Genomic DNA, 14,577 nt, shown 5'->3' with positions numbered 1-14,577 from the left:
CTCCTTGATCAGGCCCTCATTGCTTTCTCAGCTGTATTTCCCAGCTCTCCCTAACGATACTGTGGTTCTATAAAGTACACTTTTTTGTAGTTCTGTGAACCTGCTTTGTTCTGGGGCATGCACTTGTTGTCACTTCTTTGCTCATGTTTACACACTCTTCAGGTTTGGGTCAAGGTTTCCCTCTGCTGTTAGGTGAGTAGGCAGTGACTCGTGCCTGTGCTGTGTGGCTCCCGTACGTGTCCTCTCTCCATACGTGCCGGGCTTATCAGATTCCCTCTCTACCCTGTGCGTACGGCACAGCACGCTGGGCACAGGTGGTGCCTAATAAGTGCTGAAGACTTTATCCTGCATTCAGTCCAACTCCTGGTACTTGAACAATCCCCTGGGTAGCCCTGTACAGTGGCTGTGTAAGCTCAGCATGAACCCTCCATCGAGGCGATGTTCGTTTTGTTTTTGAGCTATGATTATTATAAATGTTTCCTTCCTTTGAACTGCCTCCTGGTAATTTCTGCCTGTAGACCATCACAGTAACAGACTCAATCCTGACTTTAAATATGTGTGAAAACTAACCAATGATCTAACTGAATATAACCTCATCTCTTTTTCTCCTCTCAGGTTCTGCTTTTACTTTCAGACATACTTCAAAAGCCATACTATCCCTGCATCTCATTTGTCCATGCCTTTTTATCAATGTTCTGTTTACTAGGGCTCTGTGATGGACGTGATGGTTTTTAACAGAGAAGTTCGTATGAGCTGACACGTGTTTAAACAAAGGGGCTAGTGCCTTTTCCAAGTGCTCTTCCATCATTCAGCAAACATTTGTTGATCGCCTGCCAGGTGCCAAGCTCTTGTAGGAAATGCAGTGCTGTGTACGTTAGTAAGGTCCCTGCTTTCATGGAACTTGTGGTTACAGCAGCTTGAATTCAACAGTAGGAATATCTCCAGTGAGAAATCTAATACAAAACTGTATTAGAGGGTATTTTAATCTCACCTCTGTGGAGAGAGAGAGGGGATACATTTTTAATGTTGAGGGGATTTTTAATGTAAAGGGGAGGGGGAGAGAGAGAGACTTTTCTATTTGCTGGTTCACTCCCCACATGATTCCAGTGTCAGGTTGGGCCAGGCCTAAGCCAGGGGACTCTTTTGAGTTTCCCATGTGGTGGCAGGGGTTCAAACACCTGGGACATTTTCTGCTGCTTTTCCAAGACTATTAGCAAGGAGCTGGGTTAGCATTTTTTTTTTTTAGAAAAATTTTACTTTTCTGAAAAAGAGTAAGAGACAGAGAGAAGCAGCAATAGAGAGGTCTTCCATGCTTTGGTTTACTCTACACATGGTCACAGCAGTTGGAGCTAAGCCATGCAGAAGCCAGGAGCCTGGAACTGCATTCTGAGGTCCCATATGGGGCCAGGAGTCCATGCATTTGCAACATTTTCCACTGCTTTCACAGTGCGTTAGCAAGGAGCTGTGTCGCAGGTGGAGCATCTGGGGCTTGTAACTGGTGGTCATATGGGCTCCTGGCACTGTAAGTGGTGGCTTCATCTGTTGCACTGCCATGCCAGTGCTAGGCTGGGCATTTTAAATGTAAAGTAACAATGACGTCAAACCCATTTAATGAACAAGTGTAACATGGCCTTGGTGTTGGACTACTGCATTTAGCAACTCTAAACTTTCTTGTGTGACTGTTGACAAACTATCTATCTGAGTTTTCTTACCATTGAAATGGAACTTCATTTCACAGTCTCAATTTTATGCTAAGAGGAAGTCTTGCATAAGAGCGGTGCTTAGTAAATGCTGTATACTGTGCTGTCACTGGGTTTCTTAGTAACCTTTTGGTTTATAGATCAAATCTGCTTACACTTCTTCCTGATGGCTTGTTTTTAAGTTGTTTTTTTTTTTCTCCCTGAAAATCTGGAAGTCTCAATAATGTGGCATTTCACCCTCTGTTTCTTTGCTTTTTAAAGTAATAAAAATCTTACAAAATAGATTGATATATTTTTACTCTGAACTGGGGAAGAAAGCCTTCCTAAATTTACCTTCCACAATTTTCTTGCCTGTTATATACAAACTCTGGTAACATCCTTGCAAGAGCTGACTGCCATGTTTTCAAAATCTTTCAGGGTTGGTTTTGCAGTACTGTGTCTTAGTGGAACATGACATTTTCACTTGCTTGACAGGCAACTTTTTCTGGACAGTTGCAGGCAATTTTTTTTTTTTTTTAAAGATTTATTTTTATTATTTTCTCATTGGAAAGGCGGATATACAGAGAGGAGAGACAGAGAGGAAGATCTTCCATCCGATGATTCACTCCCCAAGTGAGCGCAACGGTCGATGCTATGCCGATCCGAAGCCAGGAGCCTCTTCTGGTCTCCCACATGGGTGCAGGGTCCCAAAGCTTTGGGCCATCCTCTGCTGCTTTCCCGGGCCACAGGCAGGGAGCTGGAAGGGAAGCGGGGCTGCCGGGATTAGAACCGGCACCCATATGGGATCCCGGGCGTGCAAGGTGAGGACCTTAACCTCTTGCGCCACCGCGCCGGGCCCAGGCAATTTTTTTTTTCCTTAGATTTCTTGGGCACTTTTTTTGGATTTGATATTTTTCTATTACTTTGTCTTTTTCTTTCTTTCTTTTTTTTTAAGTTATGAGTCTGTTTTTTTTTTTTTATTAGAAGCTTGGATTCTTGAAGGCCTTTGCCCTAGTTCCCACATATTTGCATTTTCATAGCATCTAGAGCAGTGTCATAAAATAGCGGCTCACGAGAAATGCGTGTGTCCGTGCTGAGCAGTGATATGTGTATTTTAAAGAGTTAAATGCCATGATTGCTTTCTTCTTTATTACAGATTTTTACAAGTGCTTCCTGCTTGCACTGAAGATGAGAAACTGCTCATAGATATCATACATTTCTTAAACAAGTTAATGAAGGAACAAAGCAAAAATCTGTCAGTAGAAGTTCTGAACTGGATTCTGGAATTGCTTCTGAGACATGTAAGTGTTCTTTAGGAGCTTGCATTTTTGGTTTGAGAAGTGGTTTACTTGTAGAAATAGATATTAGGGGAAAATAATACTTACATGGCTCACCATGAGAATAGCTCTCGTGGGGTGGGCATTTAACCTAGGGTTTCAGATGCAGTGTCTGTGTCCTGCCTGGAGTAGCTGGTGTCGTAGCTGACTCTGGCTCCTGGCCTCAGCTGCCTGCCTGCAGCCCGGGGAGGCAGCGGCTGATGACCCAGGTGACCGAGTCGCTGTCACCCACGGGGAGGCCTGCTGAGGTCTCGCCAGCTCGGCTCCGGGTGCTGCAGCCGATCGAGCAGTGAACCAGTGCGGGAAGTCCACCCCGTGTCTCTGTCAGTCTGCCTTTTGGATACATATAGCTTTTTTTTTCTTTATCTATTTGAAAGGCAGTGTGACGCAGAGGAGGAAAAGGAGAGGTGAGAAAGAGACAGAGAGGGAAGGAAGGAGCGGAGAAAGAGAAGGAGACGATCCATGTGGCCACAGTGGCCAGAGCAGGGCCGGGCCGAAGCCAGGAGCCCAGGAACCCAGAGTCTCCATGATTTCTCTGTTCTCCCAGAGCATCAGCAGGGAACTAGATTGGAAGTAGAGCAGCCGGGACTTGAACTTGTACCCACATGGGTGGCTGATACTGTGGGTGGCAGCTTATCTTGTGCGATGGTGCCGACTCCATAAAGAAATCTTAAAAAGAAAAAAGTTTAATGTCACAGCTGTGCGTATTTAGTAACAACCAAAACAGGCTAATGGCCCTCCTGGTTATCCTCATTCCAGGCCGTCAGCCTTCCTCTTGTGCTTCCTGTCCATCAAGACAGCTGCCATGGTGATCTTTTAAGTTGTACCGTGGCCCTCATTGCTTCAGTTCTCTAGCGTATTCTGTCATTCATAGCTCCTTGCCGCTGTCCCAGGTGCGTTGGCAGGGAGCGGGATGAGAAGTGCATCTACTGAAACTGACACTCCTTTGGTATTCTGGCATTGCAGGTGCTGGCTTATCCCACTCTGCTGCAGTGCTGGTCCCCAGATTATCTTGCTCAGAGTTTCTCTGGGTGTTATGATTGCTCTGGGTTCTCAGAATCTCAGAAGAGTGAACTGAGCTTCGGTTTAGACTTTTCTTGAAAAGTCTCTGCAACTGAATATAAGACATGTACATAGTACATGACAATAGAAAAATCACTTTGCATACTTAGCTATATTTAGCTCAATTATGAGGGTACTTCAAAATCTGTATTGAAAATCAAATTAAAAGATAAGCTTATTTTGCTGCAAAAATGTTCAAAATGCACCCATGTGAGCGGTCTTGAAAAAGTTCACGAAGAGCGTGCATTATGAAAAAGTTACCTATGAACTAGAAACGCTTTTTTTTGCAGTAACATTTTTAAATTCTATTTTCTCGGGAAAAATTTTAAAATATGCTTGTGTATAATTGAAATTAGATAACTAAGGCCATATATTTTCTAATGTATAAAATCTGTGTTTGTCAGATACGAGACAATATCTCACAGTTTAGAACTTCTGTAGTAGTGCAGTGAAGACCCGTGGCTAGCTATGCGGTCGTAACAGTGGCTTCGCAGGAAACAGCATGTGCTCAGGGAATGAGCATTTCTTACCCGTTTCGTATTGTAGAGCTCAAATCCGCTCTTGGAGCTGCTGGTTCTGACGGAGTCGCAGGCTGGGGAGCAGGCCGACGACGTGAGCACTGCGGTCAGGCAGCAGCTGCAGAAGGAGCTGATCGCATTCTTCAGTACCTTGCTGCTTAGCTTCATGGCCGTCACTGACAGGTGCTGGGAGTGTGGGAGGGTTGGGTAGCTTTCCTCTTATTTCCAGATTCATGTATTTCATTTTCTTAAAATGAGGTGAAGGGTCTGCTGTGGTAGCCTAGCAGCCGAAGTCCTTGCTTTGCATGCACCGAGATCCCATATGGTCGCTGGTTCTAGTCCTGGCAACCCCGCTTCCCATCCAGCTTCCTGCTTGTGGCCTGGGAAAGCGGTTGAGGACGGCCCAAAGCCTTGGAACTCTGTGCCCACTTGGGAGACCCGGAAGATGCTCCTGGCTTTGGATCGGGTCAGCTCCAGCCATTGCGGCTGCTTGGGGAGTGAACCATCGGATGGAAGATCTTCCTCTCTATCTCTCCTCCTCTGTGTGTATCTGACTTTTCAATAAAAATAAATAAATCTTAAATTTAAGAGGTGAAAATATGTAATAATTAATGATGGTGGTCTCTTCATTTACGTTTCAGTTGAGTCTCTGGTTTAGCCTCATTATGACGTCTCCATTTCCTGCAGTACACATTGCACAAACATGCAGGCGTGAACTTATGTGCATTAGATGTACCAGTAATGTTTTGTTCCCTAAGGTTTATGTTATGGGATTCTTTATTCTCCACACATCTGTCTGAGCATTCATGTGTATGCCAATGGCTTTTTAGTATTTTTAAAAATGATTTTGAAATGCTTGTTTCTGGTTATGATTATTTATTCTTAGGACTTACTTTGATTAGAAAGGCAGATTTACAGAGAGAGAAAGATCTTCCATGGCTGCAGTGGTTGGAGCTGAGTCGATCTGAAGTAGGAACCAAGAGCTTCTTTTGGGTCTCCCATGTGCGTGCAGGGTCCCAAGGCTTTGGGCCGTCCTCTACTGCTGTCCCAGGCCACAAGCAGGGAGCTGGATGGAGAGTAGAGCAGCCGGGACATGACCATCCCTATGGGATCCTGGTGTATGCAAGGCAGGGAGTTATTTCCTAGGCTACTGTGTCAGGCCCAGGAGTGGTCTTCACTAGCAGAGGGATGTGTGAGAGCCTGCTGAGGTGCTGAGAGTACCTTATATGATTGGCGGACCTGTGATTAGATGCGTGTACAAACACATGTTGTGTACATCTGTGAATTGTATGTATGCCGGTTATAACTCAGTGAAGTATGGCATATGCGAATGCATGGATAGTGTAATCTGTGCAGGTGGACCAGTGGTTTTCAAACCAAAATGTGCGCAGGAATCTGGGTAGAATGTGAAAGCCTCACTGACTGATAGCTCAGAGTTCTTCACCGCAGGTCGGTACTGTGGGTGGCTCTGGCTGATGGCTCTCAGACCCGACTTGGCAAATGAGAGTGGAGTGTGGCATAGGCGGGTTGTGAGAATGACAGGGATGTGTGAGACCCTTGAGGCAAGAGCGAGTCGGGAGCTTTGGTGCTTTTGCAGTAGGAGGTAGGCAGATGAGGGCATGTCTGTGTTGTTCTGGACTTGTGCTCGTGGTAAGGAGAAGTGACTGTTCGGGGGCGTAGTTAGGAAAGGAGAGATGTCTGTTATGGAGAGACTGAATTGGATGAGCAGTATTTGAAATGAATATTGATGTAAAGAGAGGAGTATGATGTACAATGGAAAAGCTATGTAAGTAAGAGATAAGGATGTTGATGGTTTCGTTTTTGTCTGTGTGTAGTGGAACCAGCTAGACATGAGAGTTCGTTCTTGGCACTTGAGTAAATGGGCAGGAATCAGGAGAAGAAACTGACAGACGATGTAGCAGAGTTTAAGGGATGGAGGCCAGACCAGTTCCTTTGTGTGTATAGTTGGAGCAGAAAACGAGAATGGCTTGTGATACAACTGAATGCCACAGTTGAAATAATTTATGCAAATGAAGTTCTATTTGGCTTTTTGTTTGGAAGGCTGAAAGTTTTAAGATTGGACAGCCAGGCAGGCGTAGACACCCTTGCTCGTAGACACCCTTAGGGAGAAGCTGTCTCAAGACCCCAGGTTATCTTAATTGCTCCCACAGGTTTTATCTTTAAATACTACAATCAGATTACTTTTCTACCATCTTAATATCACAGACTGGTTTGATTTCAGTGTAAGTTCTGATGGCAACATTCAAAGCATAGCAACGTGTACGTTGACCTGTTTCACATGCTTTAAGAACACCAAGATCAATTTTAACGGTGTTTGATTATTGTTGATCTGTGGAAAAATGAACTTAGACTTTTTTGTGTGTTTGTTTCCAAGAAACTTTGAAAGTAGTAAATGAGGCCTGCATAAAGATTCTGTATCTCGGGGAGGGTGGTGCAGGCTGATCCCCACTCTGTGACGCTGGCACCCCGTGTGGGTGCTGATTTGTGTCCCAGTCTAACCTCCCTCCTTAGGGCCTGGAAAAGCAGTGGAGAATGGCCCAAGTCTTGGGCTCCTGCAGTGGAATCACAGACCCAGAACAAACTCCTGACTCCCAGGTTTGGATGGGCTCAGCTCCAGTCACTGTGTTCCCTTGGGGAGTGAACCAGCAGATAGAAGATTTTCTCTGTCCTTCCTTCTCTCTGGAAATCTGCCTTTCAAATAAAAATGAGTAAATCTTAAAAAAAATTAATGAAATAGTATAGCTATAATAATATGACTGAATGGGTAATAACCTAGCCATTATCTGCCAGTTTTAGAGTTCAAAGGGCTGTAAAATTGAAGCAGTTTCAACTCTCAGATCGTATTTCATTCTTTGTTATATGACAATATTCTTTCTTCTAGGAATTAAATTTTTTAATGCCTTTTTAACCATTTAATTTCAGGAATTTTGTTTTCTAACAGAAAATATTTTCCCAATTGTTCTGTTTTTCAAAATTTACTTAAATATGTGTCAGATTCATTGAAAGATTTATTTTTCTTTTAGTTGTCTAGGAAAAATATATTTCAGCCAATTAACTCTGTTCATGCCACTGAATACTTCCGGGTCTCCCACGCGGGTGCAGGGTCCCAAAGCTTTGGGCTGTCCTTGACTGCTTTCCCGGGCCACAGGCTGGGAGCTGGAAGGGAAGCGGGGCCGCCGGGATTAGAACCGGTGCCCACATGGGATCCCGGGCGTGCAAGGCAAGGACCTTAACCACCTGCGCCACTGCGCTGGGCCCAGCCACTGAATATTTTAATGTATAGATTTCGTATCTACCAATTACAGTCATTTGAAGTAGCATTTAATTTTTCACGTTCACTTTTCATACTTTAATGGCAGAATCAGCATCCGCTATTCCCTGGTTGGTATTTTAGTGCTTTCATGGAAGTCTTGCTTTGAAAAGGGAGGGTCTTGAGCTGTTTTGTCTAGTTAGTACTTTGCTGGTACGTGAAGTAACCCTCTACCCGCTGTTTCGGCCTTTAAACCTGTTACCTTGCTGTGTGGTTGACATTTCTCCCTTTCTTCTTCCATAGGAAGTGCCTGGAACTTCTTTATGCTTTCCAAACCCAGCTGGCTCTGAAGCTGCTCCAGTGTCTGAGAGTCACGGACGCCCCTCGTTTCTACGGGCTGCCTTCCCTGGAGCGCACCTTGCGAGGCGTGGCCCACCTCACCTCGCTCCCCGGCTGGAGCTCACACTCCCCGCTCACAAAGCCACTCGACGTTTGCGTGAAGTACTTGTCTGGTCTCCTGGAAGTGAGTAACAATAACTCCACAAATAATAGCTGGTTTCTGCTTATCGACCTCTCTGTGCCAGGCCCAAGTGTATTACATATCTTTATTTTTAATATAGATTATTGTACTGTATTTGTGTAGCTCATAATAAAATATCATAATGGCTTTGGCAAATAGATTGGAGACTTTTATGACCATTTTCAAGAAAAACTAAGGCTTACATTTAAGTTTCTTCAGTTTATTTTGTGAGGAATAACACATGGGGACAGTACATAAAACAGAAATACACAGCTCAGTGAATGTCCACATAATGAAAGCTGCTGTCGGTACCCCGGATGTGACTGTGGGACACAGCCAGCCGTGGGGGGATGTGTAATGTGCCTCCCTGCTCTGCAGCCATCTGGGAAAGGGGCTTATTTTGTTTTTTCAGTATCCAATTCTTTGCACTTCTTGATGGTTTTACCACTTAAGAATATATCTGTATATCCAGTGATTTCTGACTGAAAAGTTTTTTTTTTTTTAAAAATGAATGCTATGTTCATTCTCTTTCACCTTTATTCTTGATTTCTTCGTGGTCTTACTTGTAAGTGGAATTAGTTTCTTGTGAGGGATGTTTGGCTTTTCTTTCATTTGAGGGCAGTTTTGGATTACTGCTCCCAAGTGCGTTGTATGTGCTTCAGAATTATTTTCTGATGCGTAGTGGTGTATGAAAATATATTTTACATTTTGGCCCTGTACCCAGTAAACTTTATTTCCAATCTCAAGAAAAAGGCTCTACATTATGTTTCAGTATGTTATTTGTGCTGGATTTTGTCAGGTAATTAAAAATCAAATCAAGGAAATTTGTTTATCCTAGTTTTCAGAGTTTTTTTCCTAAGTCAGAAATGTTTGATACTTTTCCTCTCTCCTCCTCTGTATATATGACTGTGTAGTAAAAAATAAATTTAAAGAAAAGTATGTTGTTCCTACCGTGTATTCCATCAAGTTGATGTATTCTACTGACTGATTTTAGTATTCATTTTAAAATGTGAAACAACCTTGCATATCTGGAAAAATTTAAAGTAGGTTATGATTTAGGTAAGACAGTGAAGACTTATGTGTCATTATATACAGTGAAAATAAAGCCACTGTAATAATGCTTGCATTTGATCTTCAGGTCATTACTTCCTTTTATGTGGAGCGTGGAGGAAATGCCATGTCCTTCATGGGCAAAGGGGTCACCAAGAGCACCGTGCTGTGCTTGCTGCACTTGTCACATGAGATGATGAACCAGGCTCAGAGCTCGGTGAGAACACTAAAGCCGCATTGCTTCTAGCGATGCTTCTAATTGCTTCACATTAAAATAAATTGTAATGTGCTTAATGTGTTTAAAATTGTAAGTTTTCTAAATGAAAAAGTCCCCTCCAATTTTTCTTTTTATTTATTTTATTTTTTTAAAGTGTTTTTTATAGTTATACTTGGAGTCTTGTGAAAATCTGTATTTTTAAAGATTTATTTATTTTTATTGGAATGGCAGATTTACAGAGAGAAGGAGAGACAGAAAAAGATCCTCCAGCCGCTGGTTTACTCCCTAAGTGGCTGCAATGGCCAGAGCGGAACCGATCCGAAGCCAGGAGCTAGGAACCTCTTCTGGGTCTCCCACGTGGGTGCAGGGTCCCAAGGCTTTGGGTCGTCCTCAACTGCTCTCCCAGCTACAGGCAGGAGCTGGATGGGAAGTGGAGCAGCTGGGATAAGAACTGGCACCTGTATTGGGATCCTGGCACTTACATGGCAAGGATTTAGCCATCAATTTGTTGTGCTGCCCCAGCTTTTCTTTTTAGAAGACAAAAATGATTTTATGTTTAAGGTGTTTCTTGGGAATTGTATTATTATACCAATTAAGTTGCAGTTAAAGTTTATTCTGACAGTTTCGCAGTTCCTGTTCAACTATGTTTTATTAAATCATGGGGAAAAACAGCTTTTGTGGAAAAGTTTTCAGTGTTTAACTTTGTTAGAAGCCAAGATTTTTGGTTGCATTATTTTGGTGAATGTATTAAAGTCACATCTTAAATGCATTAGTGTATTATTTTGGCATTTAATCACTCCGTATGTAGACGTCTCTGAAGTGTTTGCTTCTCTTTTGCTCATCTAGGAGTGGATGTGTCTTTGGTTCTTGCCTTTAGGTAGTCCCAGTGAAGACCAGGCTGCTGCCCAGCAAGGTCTGACGTGGCTGGTTCCACTGTGGGTTGATCGGGATCCAGAGGTCAGTGGAAGAGTCAGCTGTGTGTTGATGTTAGAAGCAGTGCAAACAGCATGTATGCTTAGGCTGGTCAGGGATTGCTTTAATAATGGTCCCTTTTTCGTTTAAATTCTGTCTTAGGGTGCCATATTTTGTTAAAAATATCAGAGAGTGTTTGGCCTAAGCAGTCCATATATTTTCTAACGGTCCTGGAGGCTGAAAGTCCAGTTTTGGGGTGCCGGCATGGTTAGTCCCTGGTGAGCGCCCTCTTCGTGCCTTTGAGATGGCTACCTGTCCATCGTGTGGTCACATGGCATCTTCTTGGCGCATGCATGTGGAAAAAGACCAATCCCTCACTAACTTCACGTAACCCTGACCACCTCCTAAAAGCTTGGCCTCAGATTACAGTCTCATCAGCGCTCAGGCCTTCCACGTGCAAGTGCTACAGGGACCTACCTCAGAGCATGCTGTTCTTTTAAATCATATACATAGCATACAAACTGAAAACATAAGGTTGCTGATAAAATCTATGGTTTTTAGAAAGAACAGTGGAAAATTATTGGAGAATCCCAGTTATTTTCAGTTGCCAGTTGAAAGTTCTAAGTTATAAAGCTTATTGGCATACTAGTGTCATTTAATAGAGTAATACTGCTAGAATGTATAATCTTGTATGGTTAAATAATTTTCCAGTTTTAACCATTTGTCCGCTGAGTTTGTACAAAAATAATTTTAGATTTTGTGACAGGTAAAGAACCTTTGTTTTAGGAACATGGAACTTGGACTTACTGCTTGATTGTGTTATGGCTGCATCTGTATTCTGTAGCTCTCAAAATGTGTAGCTTTAATATCAGGGAGACTGTAGCAAACTAATATCACAAACCTTATTGCTTAATAACTTCTAGTTATTTTTAGAAATGTTTCAAGAATCAAACGTATTATTTCAAAGAAACACTAAAAATAAGAAAGATTGAATAAATATTCATCATGTTTAAGAGTACTGAACATTAGGCTGTGTCTTTCAAGATATATAAATGTTCTATTTTTTGCTTTGCAAAGCAAGCTGTTAACTGTAATTTTTATAGTTTCTTTTAAATACCTGGCTTTAAGTTTGTGTGACATTTCTTATATTTACCTTCTTCCTATGTTACAAGTATTATTTTAATTGTGGAAAAGAAACCTTGCTCTTCATAAATGTATAGCACACTGTATTTTTATATCTACTGTAATTTAGAACTCTGACACCAGTGTCTTTTTACAGAAGTGTTAGTATGTTTTGTAGAAGTATTGAGAAGTAACATTAGGAAGATGGTTTGATTTGCTGTTTCCCTTTCCACAGGTGAGGTTCACTTCTCTGGCCTTGGGAGCAGCCCTGACCACCCTGGACGCGGGCTGTGTGGCCTTGGCGAGCAGCTGTCAGAACATATCGGGCGGGCTCTGGGGGACGGTGCTCAGCATTCTCCTGGACCAGTCGGAATGCAGCATGGTGCGTCGCGAGGTGTGTCAGCTTGGTACTCTACCCCACTCGGTTCCCTTGAAATGATTCTGCTAGTGTCTGCAAGCCATTTTGTATGTGTCTCCAAATATAGTAATTTATCCCTTAGTTAAATACAAATATTCTAGGTTTGAATAAACCTAAAACCTTGACTCACTGTTCATCATAGTGGACTGCCCACTGACCGTTATGTCTTCTGCTTCTGAAAAACCTAAAATTGGTAGCAGAAAATAAAAATGGTGTCAATTCACAGTAAAAAATTAGTGAGACTTTTATTCTGGTAAAATCAGAATATGACGTTTTTCAAAACCTTCCTTGGAAGGCCAAAATGCCGGGCTAGACAGACAGACCTCCCGTAGGCCTCTTACCGAGGCTGCAGCAGCTGGCGTTGGAGCCGGTCAGAGGCAGGAGCCCAGTGCTGCGTCCAGGGTGGGCTGCAGCAGCTGGCGTTGGAGTGGGTCAGAGGCAGGAGCCCAGTGCTGCGTCCAGGGTGGGCTGCAGCAGCTGGCGTTGGAGTGGGTCAGAGGCAGGAGCCCAGTGCTGCGTCCAGGGTGGGCTGCAGCAGCTGGCGTTGGAGTGGGTCAGAGGCAGGAGCCCAGTGCTGCGTCCAGGGTGGGCAGGAGCAGCTGGCGTCGGAGCAGGTCAGAGGCAGGAGCCCTGTGCTGCGTCCAGGGTGGGCTGCAGCAGCTGGCGTCGGAGCGGGTCAGAGGCAGGAGCCCAGTGCTGCGTCCAGGGTGGGCAGGAGTCACGCATTTAAGTGTGTGCGTCAGCAGGAAAGTGGGTTGGAAATGAAACTGGAAGTCAGACTCGCCATCCATGTGGGATGGGAACACCTTGGGCAGTGCCTTCATGGCTGTGCCAAGGGCATGTGGTGTATTTTAATGTCATCTCTTATATTTTATTGCACGTTGAAAAACAGTTCACACAAAAGATTACTTTATTACCTCACCATTTAAGGGGCTTTTGTGTTTACAAAGCTTTAGTAAATATGAGCGGATATGAAAATAACTTTTTAGAATACATTGTATGAGAGGAAAAATTCTGTTTTAATTCTCTCAAAGCAGTTTGTGATTTTCTTTTTATTGCTAATTTTATTATAAAGAGATTAATACAAAGAGTTTTACAAAGAATAATCAAATAGTACCTTGAGGCTTAGGAAGAAAATAGCCATTTCTGAATCTTCAAATACAAGGATACTTCAAAAACTGTGAGAAATGGAATTCAAATTCATTGTTGTGGGCCTGAAACCTGAAAATTCTTAAATAAAAACATACACTGAAATATGCATGAAATGTAGTTTTCAGAACATTTTGTCCTGCAGAAATGGATTTCTCAATGAAGTTAAATTCTGAAATAGGAAAAATGTAATTCCTAATGAAATAATTTTAGGTATTGTTAGTTCATCACCTTATAAAATTAACAGTGTTGTCACCTAGCAGGAAATGCAGTTGGTAATTTTCATCCAGAACTCTGACAGGTGCAGCTGGCCTGATACAGGTCTTGTTATTCAGCTACAAAGTGGTGGTTATTTCAGAGACGGCAGCAAGGTGGCGGTATTGACTTTGTTTTCTTTTTAATTTACAGGCTGCGTTTATTCTTCAGAATCTGCTTGTAATCCCAATGCCTACAGAAACGATAAAGGATTATACTTGGCAGGTGGGTGCTTTTAAACAACTGTCCATCTGGTAGACATGGATAATTTTTAAAAAGTTCAGAGAAAATGTAATTATTAAAAAAATACAGACTTCAAATTTTTTTTTTACTCTAAACTTTGAATTTCTTTGAATTCTCTTTCCGATATTTTTTGAAGTGCCCTGAGCTTAAGACCCCTCCGTGATGAACTCTCAGCATAGGGATGTTTCATCACTCATGAAACTACTTGCAAAGCAAGAAGAATCTGTCAAGAGGAAATTCCTTCCAAGGCCGTTTGAATATTTGTAACATCGTTTGTGGGCCCTACAAAAATTGCCAGATTAAAAAGTAATAATTTTTAATAATCTGGTAATCTGCTATTGGTTTATTGAGTTTTGAGTGCCAACTGTGCTGTCTTGGCAGGGCTGGATTAAATGATTCTGAAGCCCTTTTGTGGCCCTGGGCCAAGCAGTCCCCTCCTATTTTATGTTGTTTCACCTGATCTTGATGCCCTACCTTGATGTCCCAAGTCAAAAAAGTTTAGAAATCACTTTATATGTAAACGGTACTCTCTTTTTTTTTTTTTTTTAAAGATTTATTTATTTTTATTGAAAAGTCAGGTATACAGAGAGAAGGAGAGACAGAGAGGAAGATCCTCTGTCCACTGATTTACTCCCCAAGCGGCGGCAATGGCCGGAGCTGAGGCGATCCAAAGCCAGGAGCCAGGAACTTCTTCTGGTGCAGGGTCCCAAGGCGTTGGGCCATTCTTGACTGCTTTCCCAGGCCACAAGCAGGGAGCTGGATGGGAAGTGCAGCTATCAGGACACAAACCAATGTCCATATGGGACCCTGGCATGTGCAAGGCG

The 14,577-nt window shown here is 42.8% G+C and overlaps 1 protein-coding gene across 2 annotated transcripts in view; it reads left to right on the top strand.

Moving 5' to 3' along the window:
* The window catches only part of RTTN (rotatin), a 119,745-nt gene that overhangs the window by 53,034 nt on the left and 52,134 nt on the right, over positions 1 to 14,577 (top strand). For both annotated transcript variants that reach the window (XM_040985116.1, XM_040985117.1), the window contains exons 26-32: positions 2,836 to 2,980; positions 4,625 to 4,779; positions 8,171 to 8,390; positions 9,526 to 9,654; positions 10,501 to 10,611; positions 11,924 to 12,082; positions 13,664 to 13,735. In XM_040985116.1, the coding sequence (XP_040841050.1) occupies positions 2,836 to 2,980; positions 4,625 to 4,779; positions 8,171 to 8,390; positions 9,526 to 9,654; positions 10,501 to 10,611; positions 11,924 to 12,082; positions 13,664 to 13,735 (991 nt within the window). The remainder of the gene's footprint in view (positions 1 to 2,835; positions 2,981 to 4,624; positions 4,780 to 8,170; positions 8,391 to 9,525; positions 9,655 to 10,500; positions 10,612 to 11,923; positions 12,083 to 13,663; positions 13,736 to 14,577) is intronic.

The sequence above is a fragment of the Ochotona curzoniae genome, unplaced genomic scaffold (genome assembly GCF_017591425.1).
Source record: "Ochotona curzoniae isolate NIBS_2020 unplaced genomic scaffold, NIBS_Ocur_1.0 contig_43, whole genome shotgun sequence".
NCBI lineage: Eukaryota > Metazoa > Chordata > Mammalia > Lagomorpha > Ochotonidae > Ochotona > Ochotona curzoniae.
Note: the sequence above shows the minus strand (reverse complement) of the source record. Positions and strands in the feature narration are given on the sequence as shown.